We start from the raw sequence: 13,648 nt of genomic DNA, 5'->3' as shown, positions 1-13,648 counted from the left end.
AGTGAGTGAGAGTGAGAGTGTGAGTGTGAGTGTGAGAGTGTGAGTGAGTGTGAGTGTGAGAGTGTGAGAGTGAGAGAGTGTGAGTGAGTGAGTGAATGAGTGAGAGTGAGTGAGTGAGAGTGAGTGAGAGTGAGTGAGAGTGAGTGAGTGAGTGTGATTGTGTGAGAGTGAGTGTGTGAGTGATAGAGTGTGAGTGTGAGAGTGTGAGAGTGTGTGAGTGTGTGAAAGTGAGTATGTGTGATTGAGAGAGTGAGTGTGTGTGTGTGTGAGAGTGAGAGAGTGTGAGAGAGTGAGTGTGAGAGTGTGAGTGAGAGAGTGAGAGAGTGTGAGAGTGAGAGAGTGTGAGAGAGTGAGTGTGAGAGTGAGAGTGAGTGTGTGTGTGAGAGTGAGAGTGTGAGAGAGTGAGTGTGTGAGAGTGAGAGTGAGTGTGTGAGCGTGAGAGTGAGTGTGTGAGCGTGAGAGTGAGTGTGTGAGCGTGAGAGTGTGTGTGAGTGAGTGAGTGAGTGAGTGAGTGAGTGAGTGAGTGTGAGAGTGAGGGTGTGAGTGTGAGAGTATGAGTGTGTGAGAGTGTGAGGGAGAGAGTGTGAGAGTGAGTGTGTGTGAGCATGATTGAGTGTGAGTGTGAGAGTGAGTGTGTCAGTGTGTGAGTGAGAGTGAGTGTGAGAGTGAGAGTGAGTGAGTGAGTGATTGAGTGTGAGAGTGAGTGAGTTTGAGTGTGTGTGAGAGTGATTGAGTGTGTGTGTGTGTGTGTGTGTGTGTGTGTGTGTGTGTGTGTGTGTGTGTATGAGTATGAGATGATGGTGTTCTGTCTGACCTCTGACCCTACAGCACGTGCTGGTGTCGTTCGGTGATGTGGTGGTGGCCAGTGTCCCGGTGAACCTGTGTGACGCTCACACACACACAGTGAACGTGACGGTGTTCGGGAACAGTTCTGAAACTGTACTGGAGGTGGACGGGCGTCTCGCTCAGATCGAGCTGGAGGATAATGAAGGCGGCGCTCTCGATCTCACGTCATCATACAGCACCTTCATAGGAGGCATCCCAGGTAACGGCTCACATCAGTCTCAGTCTCACATCAGTCCCAGTCTCAAATCAGTTTCATTCGTCTCACATCAGTCTTACATCAGTCTTACATCAGTCTCACATCAGTCTCACATCAGTCTCAGTCTCACATCAGTCTCAGTCTCACATCAGTCCCAGTCTCAAATCAGTCCCAGTCTCACATCAGTTTCATTCGTCTCACATCAGTCTTACATCAGTCTTACATCAGTCTTACATCAGTCTCACATCAGTCTTACATCAGTCTCAGTCTCACATCAGTCTCAGTCTCACATCAGTCTCAGTCTCACATCAGTCTCAGTCTCACATCAGTCCCAGTCTCAAATCAGTTTCATTCGTCTTACATCAGTCTTAGTCTCACATCAGTCTCAAATCGGTTTCATTCGTCTCACTTCAGTCTCAAATTACTCACATTAGTCTCAAATTACTCACATTAGTCTCAAATTACTCACATTAGTCTCAAATTAGTTTCATCAGTCTCTTATCAGTCTCTTATCAGTCTCAAATCAGTCTCATTCATCTCACATCAGTCTTATATTAGTCTCACATCAGTCTCACATCAGTCTTATATTAGTCTCACATCAGTCTTATATTAGTCTCACATCAGTCTCACATCAGTCTTATGTTAGTCTCACATCTCTTATTAGTCTCATATCAGTCTTATATTAGTCTCACATCAGTCTTATGTTAGTCTCACATCTCTTATTAGTCTCATATCAGTCTTATATTAGTCTCACATCAGTCTTATGTTAGTCTCACATCTCTTATTAGTCTCATATCAGTCTTATATTAGTCTCACATCAGTCTCACATCAGTCTTATATTAGTCTCACATCAGTCTTATATTAGTCTCACATCAGTCTCACATCAGTCTTATGTTAGTCTCACATCTCTTATTAGTCTCATATCAGTCTTATATTAGTCTCACATCAGTCTTAAATTAGTCTCACATCTCTCATTTGTCTTGCATTAGTCTCACATCAGTCTCATCAGTCTCACTAGTCTCACATCAGTCTTATATTAGTCTCACATCAGTCTTATGTTAATCTCACATCGCTCATTAGTCTCACATCAGTCTTATGTTAGTCTCACATCTCTCATTAGTCTCATATCAGTCTTATATTAGTCTCACATCTCTCATTTGTCTCACATCAGTCTCATTAGTCTCACATCAGTCTTATATTAGTCTCACATCAGTCTTATATTAGTCTCACATCAGTCTTATGTTAGTCTCACATCTCTCATTAGTCTCACATCAGTCTCATTAGTCTCAAATCAGTCTTATATTAGTCTCACATCAGTCTCATTAGTCTCAATTCAGTCTTATATTAGTCTCACATTAGTCTTATATTAGTCAGTCTTATATTAGTCTCACATCAGTCTTATATTAGTCTCACATCTCTCATTAGTCTCATATCAGTCTTATATTAGTCTCACATCTCTCATTAGTCTCACATCAGTCTTATATTAGTCTCACATCAGTCTTATATTAGTCTCACATCTCTCATTAGTCTCACATCAATCTTATATTAGTCTCACATCTCTCATTAGTCTAACATCAGTCTCATTAGTCTCACATCAGTCTCATTAGTCTCACATCAGTCTTATGTTAGTCTCACATCTCTCATTAGTCTCACATCAGTCTTATATTAGTCTCACATCAGTCTTATATTAGTCTCACATCTCTCATTAGTCTCACATCAATCTTATATTAGTCTCACATCTCTCATTAGTCTCATATCAGTCTTAGATTAGTCTCACATCTCTCATTTGTCTAACATCAGTCTCATTAGTCTCACATCAGTCTCATTAGTCTCACATCAGTCTTATGTTAGTCTCACATCTGTCATTAGTCTCACATCAGTCTAATGTTAATCTCACATCTCTCATTAGTCTCACATCAGTCTTATGCAGAGGTGGGTAGAGTACCCAAAAACTGTACTCAAGTAAAAGTACAAGTACTTATAGAAATATTTACTCAAAGTAAAAGTAAAAGTAATAATCTTAATAGTTACTTGAGTAAGAGTAAAAAAGTATCCAATGAAAAAACTACTCAAGTAGTGAGTAACTAGTTACTTCGGATCATATAGGCCTCTCTCTCTCTCTCTCTCTCTCTCTCTCTCTCTATATATATATATATATATATATATATGCTATACATATATATATATATATATATATATATATATATATATATATATATATATATATATATATATATATATATATATATATAATAAGTTTATTTTGTATAGCGCCTTTCTCAAACCCAAGGTCGCTTTACATAGTAGGAAGGCAAGGAAACACAACAACAAGAACCAAAACAATATACATATATGAAGACTTAATGATGCAAAAGCCTCTGAGTGCCATCTGAAATTTTCTTCTAAAACAATCATTTGTATCAAGCTCGTATATTTAAGGTTAGTAATTTCACTTTAATGACAATTAATAGGTAGGCTACTTTTCATTGCCATTTAAGTGTGAACATAAACATACAAGCTTGATAAAAATGCTCTTTTAGAAGAAAATTTCAGATGGTACTTAGAGGCTTTTGCCTCTGAAGTCGTAGGCTATATATAAAATGATATATTTAGATTTTGTTTATTTAAATGACTATTATTATCAGCTATCTTTGCAACAAAAACAGAAGAGAGACATAAGCATTATTTCTGCCATCTGTATAGCTCGAAAATCATTGCCTGTCCTCTGGTTTGTATAATATTAACTTATACAACTACATTTGAATTATTAGAAAATTTCGAAATAAAATTAATCTGCAGTGTTGGCATTCGTTTTCAAGTCGAGTTCGCACGCCACTGCGCAACAATACACACAAACTACCGCGGGATGGCGGGTGTTCATTAACTGTGAACAATGGTAGCTTTATTTAATGTAAATTAATTTATATGTCCAAAAAACGGGTAATGTCATACTTTCTAGTATCGTGGCGTAGTAATCTGTTTGGTTGTAAAATGTATTACCTGAGTGAAATGAAATCGAATATATCGTCCTGTGGAATCATTCATTCACAGACAGCTTACGAAGATATTCAACTAATAAAGATCTTTATCGCTGGCAAAAAGTTGATGCATTTGAAGATTTGCTCTCACTTGACTGTAGCTAGTAGCTACTGTAGGTCCACTGCCACTTCATCTAACGCTCTTGATGTGCTTAAATCTTCCTGTTGACTCCGAGTCGAGTGTGAATTGAAAGGGCTTCAGATGATTCAGTGCGTGCAGGAAAAACAAAACATTACCGGACCGACTCATCGATTTAATCATACACTCGATTTAATTATATCACATGGAACCGATCCAACCGATATAGATATCATTCCACAAAGTGACGATGTCACTGACCATTACATGGTAACTTGCATATTACGTACTCCTGTAATATATCATGCTGCGCCGCGTTATCGATTAGGCAGAACAATCCTTCCATCCACCATAGATAATTTTTCAAACAGCTTATCGGATCTGTCTCAGCTGCTCAGTGAACCCAAACAAACAGATGAACTTGAGGAATTAACTAGCACTATGAGCACCATTCTCTCTGGATCATTGGATATTGTTGCGCCCATTAGATTAAAAAAGGTCAGAGAGAAAAGTAAAGCACCATGGTACAACAATACTACGCGTGTTCTAAAGAGAGAAACCCGTAATTTAGAGCGTAAATGGAAACAAACCAACTTAGAGGTCTTTAGAATCGCATGGAAAGACAGTATGTCACGTTATAAAAAGGCCCTAAAAGCGGCCAGGGCTGAGCATCTACGCAAACTAATAGAAAACAACCATAACAATCCTAAGTTCTTATTTAACACCGTGGCGAGACTAACAAATAAACAGATGTCTCCTGAACAAAGTATTCCATTACAGTTTAGTAGTAATGATTTCATGAAGTTCTTCACTGAGAAAATAGAAAACATCAGAACCACAATTGTAAACGTTCAATCCTCAATCGCGCCTTATAATTCAGCCTCAATTATCACGCCGCAAGAACAATTACAGTGCTTCACAACTATAGAACAAAAAGAGTTAAATAAACTTTTTACTTCATCTAAAACAACAACATGTTTATTAGATCCCATACCAACTAAACTATTGAAAGAAGTGTTACCTGTAGTGGAAGAGCCTCTCCTCAATATTATTAACTCGTCTTTATCTTTAGGTTATGTTCCAAAAACATTTAAACTGGCAGTTATAAAACCTCTCATTAAGAAACCACAATTAGATCCGAATAATCTAGTAAATTATAGACCCATTTCAAATCTACCTTTTATGTCTAAAATACTAGAAAAAGTTGTGTCCGCTCAACTGGGCTCTTTCTTACAAGAAAATGACACCTATGAAAAGTTTCAGTCTGGGTTCAGGCCGCATCATAGCACTGAAACTGCGCTCGTTAAAATCACAAATGATTTACTTTTAGCTTCTGACCAAGGCTGTATCTCAATATTAGTTTTACTTGATCTTAGTGCTGCGTTCGATACTATAGATCATACAATACTCTTAGATCGACTACAAAATTATACTGGTGTTCAAGGACAAGCATTAAGCTGGTTTAGATCGTATTTATCTGACCGCTACCATTTTGTTTATTTAAATGGAGAAAAATCTTTCATAACTCCAGTAAACTATGGAGTGCCGCAGGGATCTGTGTTAGGCCCTCTATTATTCTCAATATATATGCTACCACTTGGAAATATTATAAGGAAACATGGAATTAGTTTCCATTGTTATGCTGATGACACTCAAATCTATATTTCATCACGGCCAGATGAAAACGCTAAATTATCCAAATTGACAGAGTGTGTTAAAGATATAAAAGATTGGATGACGCATAATTTTCTTTTATTAAATCCAGACAAGACAGAGGTACTACTTATCGGTTCAAAAAACCACCCACAAAACCTCTCACAATACAACTTTAACATAGTAGGATGTCCTGTTACTTCATCCTCTACAGTAAAAGACCTGGGTGTTATATTAGACTGCAACCTGTCTTTTGAAAATCATATTTCATATGTTACAAGAACAGCCTTTTTCCACCTTAGAAACATTGCTAAGCTACGTAATATGCTATCAGTTTCTGACGCAGAAAAGTTAGTTCATGCATTCATGACCTCGAGACTAGATTACTGTAATGCGTTATTAGCCGGTTGTCCTGCATCCTTAATAAACAAGCTACAGTTAGTCCAAAATGCCGCCGCTAGAGTTCTAACTAGATCAAGAAAATATGATCATATAACACCGATTTTATCATCCCTACATTGGTTACCTATAAAGTCCCGTATTAATTACAAGGTATTGCTACTGACTTATAAAGCCCTAAACGGCTTAGCTCCAGTCTATTTAACGGATCTTCTATCGCCCTATAATCCATCGCGCTCTTTAAGGTCACTAAATTCGAGGCTTTTGGTCATACCTAGGATATCTAGGTCCACCAAAGGAGGGAAAGCATTTTCACATTTAGCACCAAAACTCTGGAATAGTCTTCCGGATACTGTTCGTTGCTCAGACTCGCTCTCCCAGTTTAAAACTAGATTAAAGACGCATCTCTTCAGCCAGGCATTCATATAATATTTTAATCCTACAGTTAAATCCGGTCTCTACTTCATAAACGCCAGAGGAGAACTGGCCCCCGACTGAGCCCGGGTTCTCCCAAGGTTTTTTTTTTCTCCATTAGGTCACCTGATGGAGTTTTTCGGTTCCTTGCCACTGTTGCCTTTGGCTTGCTCAGTTGGGGATATTTGGGGATATTTAATTTAATTAATCAATCAACGATACTATTGATCAGCATTACCGAACGTAGACGTTCCACTAGAAACAAACATTGATGTATTGTTCTAATTTATTACTGTGAAGCTGCTTTGATACAACCTGTGTTGTGAAAAGCGCTATATAAAAAAAAAGACAAAATAAAAAAAAAAAAAAAAAAAAAGGAACTGAACAGATCATTCAAACTGATTCGCGAACCGATTTAGACAGATCTGCCAACTTGTTTGATGAAGTCTTTGAACAGAATCGACTCAAAAGAGTCATTCATTTGTGAATTGAGCATCGCTCAAGTCCAGAAAAAAAGATACAGCGCGCTTGGAATAAACTACGCATTTAACAACACATATTGCATTAAAATAAAGTAACGAGAGGAACGTCGCCCAATGTAACGAAGTAAAAGTACAGTTTTTTCATTAGAAATGTACTCGAGTAAAAGTAATAAGTACCCACATTCAAATCTACTCTTAAAAGTACAATTTTTCTAAAAAAGTACTCAAGTAAATGTAACGAAGTAAATGTACTTCGTTACTACCCACCTCTGGTCTTATGTTAGTCTCACATCAGTCTCATTAGTCTCACAGCAGTCTTATATTAGTATCACATCAGTCTTATATTAGTCTCACATCTCTCATTAGTCTCACTTCAGTCTTATGTTAGTTTTGCATCAGTCTTATGTTAGTCTCACATCAGTCTCATTAGTCTCACATCAGTCTTATATTAGTCTCACATCAGTCTTATATTAGTCTTACATCTCTCATTAGTCTCACTTCAGTCTTATATTAGTCTCACATCAGTCTCACATCAGTCTCATTAGTCTCACATCAGTCTTATATTAGTCTCACATCAGTCTCATTAGTCTCACATCTCTCATTAGTCTCACTTCAGTCTTATATTAGTCTCACATCAGTCTTATATTAGTCTCACATCAGTCTTATGTTAGTCTCACATCTCTCATTAGTCTCACATCAGTCTTATATTAGTCTCTCATCAGTCTCATTAGTCTCACATCAGTCTTATGTTAGTCTCACATCAGTCTCATTAGTCTCACATCAGTCTTATATTAGTCTCTCATCAGTCTCATTTGTCTCGCATCAGTCTTATGTTAGTCTCGCATCAGTCTTATGTTAGTCTCACATCAGTCTCATTAGTCTCACATCAGTCTTATATTAGTCTCACATCAGTCTTATATTAGTCTCACATCAGTCTTATGTTAGTCTCACATCTCTCATTAGTCTCACATCAGTCTTATATTAGTCTCTCATCAGTCTCATTAGTCTCACATCAGTCTTATGTTAGTCTCACATCAGTCTCATTAGTCTCACATCAGTCTTATATTAGTCTCTCATCAGTCTCATTTGTCTCGCATCAGTCTTATGTTAGTCTCGCATCAGTCTTATGTTAGTCTCACATCAGTCTCATTAGTCTCACATCAGTCTTATATTAGTCTCACATCAGTCTTATATTAGTCTCACATCTCTCATTAGTCTCACTTCAGTCTTATATTAGTCTCACATCAGTCTCACATCAGTCTCATTAGTCTCACATCAGTCTTATATTAGTCTCACATCAGTCTTATATTAGTCTCACATCAGTCTCATTAGTCTCACATCTCTCATTAGTCTCACTTTAGTCTTATGTTAGTCTCACATCAGTCTCATTAGTCTCACATCAGTCTTATGTTAGTCTCACATCAGTCTCATTAGTCTCACATCAGTCTTATATTAGTCTCTCATCAGTCTCATTTGTCTCACTTCAGTCTTATGTTAGTCTCACATCAGTCTTATATTAGTCTCACATCAGTCTTATATTAGTCTCACATCTCTCATTAGTCTCACTTCAGTCTTATATTAGTCTCACATCAGTCTCACATCAGTCTCATTAGTCTCACATCAGTCTCATTAGTCTCACATCAGTCTTATATTAGTCTCAGATCAGTCTTATATTAGTCTCACATCAGTCTCATTAGTCTCACATCTCTCATTAGTCTCACTTTAGTCTTATGTTAGTCTCACATCAGTCTCATTAGTCTCACATCAGTCTTATGTTAGTCTCACATCAGTCTCATTAGTCTCACATCAGTCTTATATTAGTCTCTCATCAGTCTCATTTGTCTCACTTCAGTCTTATGTTAGTCTCACATCAGTCTCGCATCAGTCTTATATTAGTCTCACATCAGTTCCTTTTGAGTTAACTCAGCACTGTGTCAATTGCTGATGCGCGTCCTCGCAGATAAACAGGAGTTATGTGTCATTTGTTTCTGTATTTGTTGTTGTTTTAGTTTATTATAATAATCAGACAGATACATTAGTTAGTTAATGCACACATACCATAACATAATTTTGCAGTGTATAACATTATCTTATAATCTGCAATATATCATGTTTTATATCACCTAAAACATGCATTAGGTTTTATTCCAATGCAATTAACGTTTTTCCCACGTCGGTTTGTGTTTTGCTTTAAAAAAAAATTGAATTAATTCATGATTTTCGAGAACTAAAATAAGTTTTTAGTGTTTATATTTTTTTCCAGTACTTGCAATTATTTCTGAATTTAATATTAAAATTGAACATATACCGATGCGATTTTGTCTATTTTTTATCCTGCTCAACAAAGAAATGATCTTAAAAAGCAAATGATCTTAAAACGTGACCCGTGAAATCCCGCTTTCTTTATTGGGCAGTTCCTTCACATGTGGCCTTTAGTCTTATTATACAGTCAGACCAACATGTATTCAGACTCCTTCAACATTTCTCACATTATCAGTTTATTCGCTATAGTTTAGAAAATGGTAATAAAGAACTCAGAGTTATGAACTCAGCTGATATTTGACTGGTTTTGTCCGTCCTTCTGTTAGACTGTCTCACACATGAATTATGTTGAATATCTGTCAGCTGTTAAATTTAACTACACAATTAGATAATACCAGTTTAGCTCAACCAATCACCAAGCAATGCTTCATTGTGTTCAGTCTGTGTGTAAAAAGAGCATTAGCAATTAAAGAAAACACACTTCAGCAAAACATGATCAGCTCAAAGTGTCCCAATCATTTCTGCTCCCATTTTAGTCTCTGTATGAAGAGTTATTGGGTGTAATATGTCACAGTTTACTGTATTCTGCTCTCCTCACTTACAGAAATGAACTATAGTGTCCTGATCACACTAGTGAAAACATATGGAAAATGATATCTGGAGTCTGAGTAATGTTTGGTTTGACTGTATATACTGATTTGACCATCTTGTCAAGTCCCCTTAATGTATACAGCGCTTTTAACAATATAGATTGTTTCACAGCAGCTTTACAGTGCTAATGGTGTTTTCTGGTGCAGATGTTTCTCTGGTGTCCACCCCGGTGTCGGCCTTCTTCACGGGATGCATGGACGTGCGAGTGAACGGTCAGATGATGGATGTGGACGAAGCCCAACACAAGCACAACGACATCCGCTCTCACTCCTGTCCTCTGGTGAACACGGAGCAATAACAGAAACCAAACGCCATCGAAGTGCTTTCGACCGCGAGAGGATCCGCTTAATCAGGATCTGATCCTCGTCACAATCGCGTCACGCACATATAGCACAGCCATATTGATGTATTATTACTCACTGACACGCTTACATTAGACCAATCGAACACAAGCTACTGAGAGTGTGCTGGAAAATACTGTATCTGTACATATGCCACTGTAAAATGCTTTTAGAGGAGGACGATTTAAAAACAGCCAAGCTCATCAATAAAGGCCTTCAGGCCTCGATGTAGGTGCTCAACTTCATCATCATCATCATCATCATCATCGTTTCATTCACTGGTTTGAGTTGTTTTTCTAGTCCCGCGTTTGAGTTTTTTAATCTTGTTTTTATTGTTGAAGTTTTGTATTCTGTTCATGTTCGCTCTGTGTGTGAGACTGAAACGCTTGTTGAAAACAAATAAAGCCGGATGTTGTTATTATGAAAATGTTTGTCCTTTATTTAGTGGCTCGCAGTAATTAGTGTTACTTAGCTTTACACTGATACTTTCGGGATTCAAAAAAAAACTGAAAAACAACAGTTCAGATTCACAAATCCCTTTTTAAGAAAAAGTTACATTTCTTGAGAATATTCAGTTGAAAAAAACAACTTCTGAACCTTAATATTTTGTGAGGGTATTTCATTTTCTTCAGGGAAAGGAAGTGATGTCAGCAGTGATGTCCTAAAAGATCTTCCACCTCTATTGGGGTGTTTATTTTTTAAAGTTCTCATTCTGTAATGTTATCTTCAAATAAAACACAATGACATTATAAATGAGGTTTATAAGGTAAATAGTGGTTGTTGTGGTTGTATATATGCTGAATAGACAAAACATGAGGACTATGCAAATACTGCAAACAAAATCACATGGGAAAATCGTTTGTGTGCAAGAAAAACCCACATGAATATTTGAACAAAACAATAAATTAATAATCATATCTATTGGGATATTTAAGTTTTAAGTGCCTTTGTACATAAGGAAAAAAACTACATTCATATTTTTGTGCAAACAAGAGGCAACACTTTACAATAAGGTCCCATTAGTTAATGCATTAGCATTAACCAGTTACAGTATTTATTAACTCTTTCCCCGCCAGCATTTTTTAGTAGAAGTTGCCAGCCACCACAGCATCTTTGTTTTATTTTCACAAAACTTTGATGGCATCCAGATTAATTTGCTGTATGAATATCTGAACATGTAATATATCAAAAGAAAGACCAGAGCCTCTGCTTTTAGAAAACATTTTATTCCAGATTCATGCATTATTTTATCGACGCTTGAATGTGGGGAAGATTCATCAAAAAGCTGAGAAAATTATGTTTTTGTCAAAGTCTTCGTCCAGATGGGATTCAGAACGATGATCATAAACAGATGGAGTAGATCGAGGCCATCAACACACACACACACACACACACACACACACACACACAGATCGAGTCCATCATCACCTCAAAGCTTCACAGTCGTTTCCTCTTCATGGTTCAACAGCATATAAATCACAACATTACTGAATGAAGTTTAAAGTTTGATGATCGCGTTTTAATTTACATGTGCGTCAGCAAAGCTTCTATCGCTCGTTTCTGATTCTGGTCTGGAGATTCTGAACTCTTTGAGAAGATATGGAATAGTGAAAACACGGATCGCTGGAAAATTCAGTCAGTGGCAGGGAAAGAGTTAATTATTCACGTTAACTAATGTAGTTAACTAATGGAACCTGTTATTAAACCATATGTGTTTTTTTCAGGAATCTGATATAAACATGTCGACATGAACTTTCTCAGCAAGATTCTCTTCAGACTGATGACTAGATCTGCTCGTAGAAGAAGACTAAAGCATTGTGTTGTGCGCTTGAGTTATGACTAGAGTCGGACACATTTCACAATACAAGTGTTTAAAACGGATCAACGGATCAAACAATGAAGATCCACCAAAGGAACAGGGAGTTAACCCTCATCCTTCCCTGGATTTTTTTTAAAGATTGAGTGTTCATCAGAGGGGTCAAGACCCCAAGACTTTTGTCGCACTTGAACCACGAATACACAAAAAAATTTGAATGGATTCGACGAGCTTTGTGGTTGTAAAAAGTAACAAATCCTTCATTCACGAGTCAATTTGACCCCCTTAGGAATGAATGGAATGTGAGGAATGCTTCAGTTCACATAGAAAAACCTAAAAATGCTCAAAATTGAAACTAAAAATGCTCAAACTTTACCAAAAACAAACTGAAGAGAAACTGGCTTTAGGACCCAGCGGAACAGCTCATTTACTCCATATAGAGATATAAGCCCATCTAGAGTCATCAAATATCATCTTATATTATTATTATTGAAATTGTGAGTTATTTTGAATATAAGTTGAAAGAAAGCGAGGAATGTGCTTAAATTACTATTTATTTATTATTTATTAATCAAAACTAGTAATTTAAAGGTAAATAAAATCACAAAAAAATTGCATCAAAAAATAGAAAAAATATTATCAAAATGAAAAAAAAAAAAAAAAATGTAAGTATAATTTTAGGGCCGCGAGGGAAGGATGAGGGTTAAACATGAAAAATCAGAGGTTTTGGAAACTACCGAATAAGAACATTGATCACATTTGCTACAAGAAACACTGACGATTACAGAGGTAATTAGCGGCGAGTGTCACACAGATCTTCAGGGGTCAGGGGTCAGCGGTCTGGGTGTTTCAGCAGGCGTAGGGAGGAGGCTTCTCGAAGGGCCCTAAGGAGTGAGCGTAGAGCGAGGGAGCGTTTGGAGTCAGCATGTATGCGCTGGTGTCCTGAGACTGGGTTTGTGTCGGTCCGGTCGGGTTCGTCCCGTTCTGAGCCGCCGGTTGAGTCTCATCGGACGGGGAGTTCGAGACCTCGGGGACGGGAGGAGCTGCGGATGGAGCCGGGTAACCGTTCAGATGCTGGAGGACAAACAATCAAACATAACCTCACAGATTAGACCAGATTAAGGCATTGTGTGTTGACTTTCTAGCAGCTGCCTTCTTTAACTCAAATTGTTAAAATGTTAAAAATGTTAAAATGTCTTAATGGAACCAAATCTGTTAGCGGAACAAAATCATCCAACGTTAAAATCTGTTAATGGAACGAAACCATCCGATGTTTAAATCTGTTAACAGGAAAAAAAACGACCGATGTTTAAATCTGTTAACGGAACAAAACCGACCGACGTTTAAATCTAAACAAAACCGACCGACGTTTAAATCTGTTAACGGAACGAAACCATCCGACATTTAAATCTGTTAACTTCCGTTAACAGATTTAAACGTCGGTCGGTAAATCTGTTAACAGGAAAAAAAC

At 37.3% G+C, this 13,648-nt stretch overlaps 2 protein-coding genes across 2 annotated transcripts in view; one reads left to right on the top strand and one right to left on the bottom strand.

The window, feature by feature from the left end:
* The window catches only part of gas6 (growth arrest-specific 6), a 38,156-nt gene extending 27,368 nt beyond the window's left edge, over positions 1-10,788 (top strand). Inside the window, exons 14-15 of the mRNA XM_081361290.1 lie at positions 829-1,045; positions 10,167-10,788. Of these exons, the coding sequence (XP_081217416.1) occupies positions 829-1,045; positions 10,167-10,318 (369 nt within the window). The 3' untranslated portion in view covers positions 10,319-10,788. The remainder of the gene's footprint in view (positions 1-828; positions 1,046-10,166) is intronic.
* Positions 10,789-11,575: 787 nt separating this feature from the next.
* Positions 11,576-13,648, bottom strand: part of tmem255b (transmembrane protein 255B) — a 33,894-nt gene continuing 31,821 nt past the window's right edge. Inside the window, exon 9 of the mRNA XM_081361291.1 lies at positions 11,576-13,251. Within this exon, the coding sequence (XP_081217417.1) occupies positions 13,027-13,251 (225 nt within the window). The 3' untranslated portion in view covers positions 11,576-13,026. The remainder of the gene's footprint in view (positions 13,252-13,648) is intronic.

The sequence above is a fragment of the Scardinius erythrophthalmus genome, assembly GCF_964197995.2.
Source record: "Scardinius erythrophthalmus genome assembly, chromosome: 3".
Classification (NCBI taxonomy): Eukaryota; Metazoa; Chordata; class Actinopteri; order Cypriniformes; family Leuciscidae; genus Scardinius; species Scardinius erythrophthalmus.
This window is presented reverse-complemented; position numbering and strand designations above follow the sequence as displayed.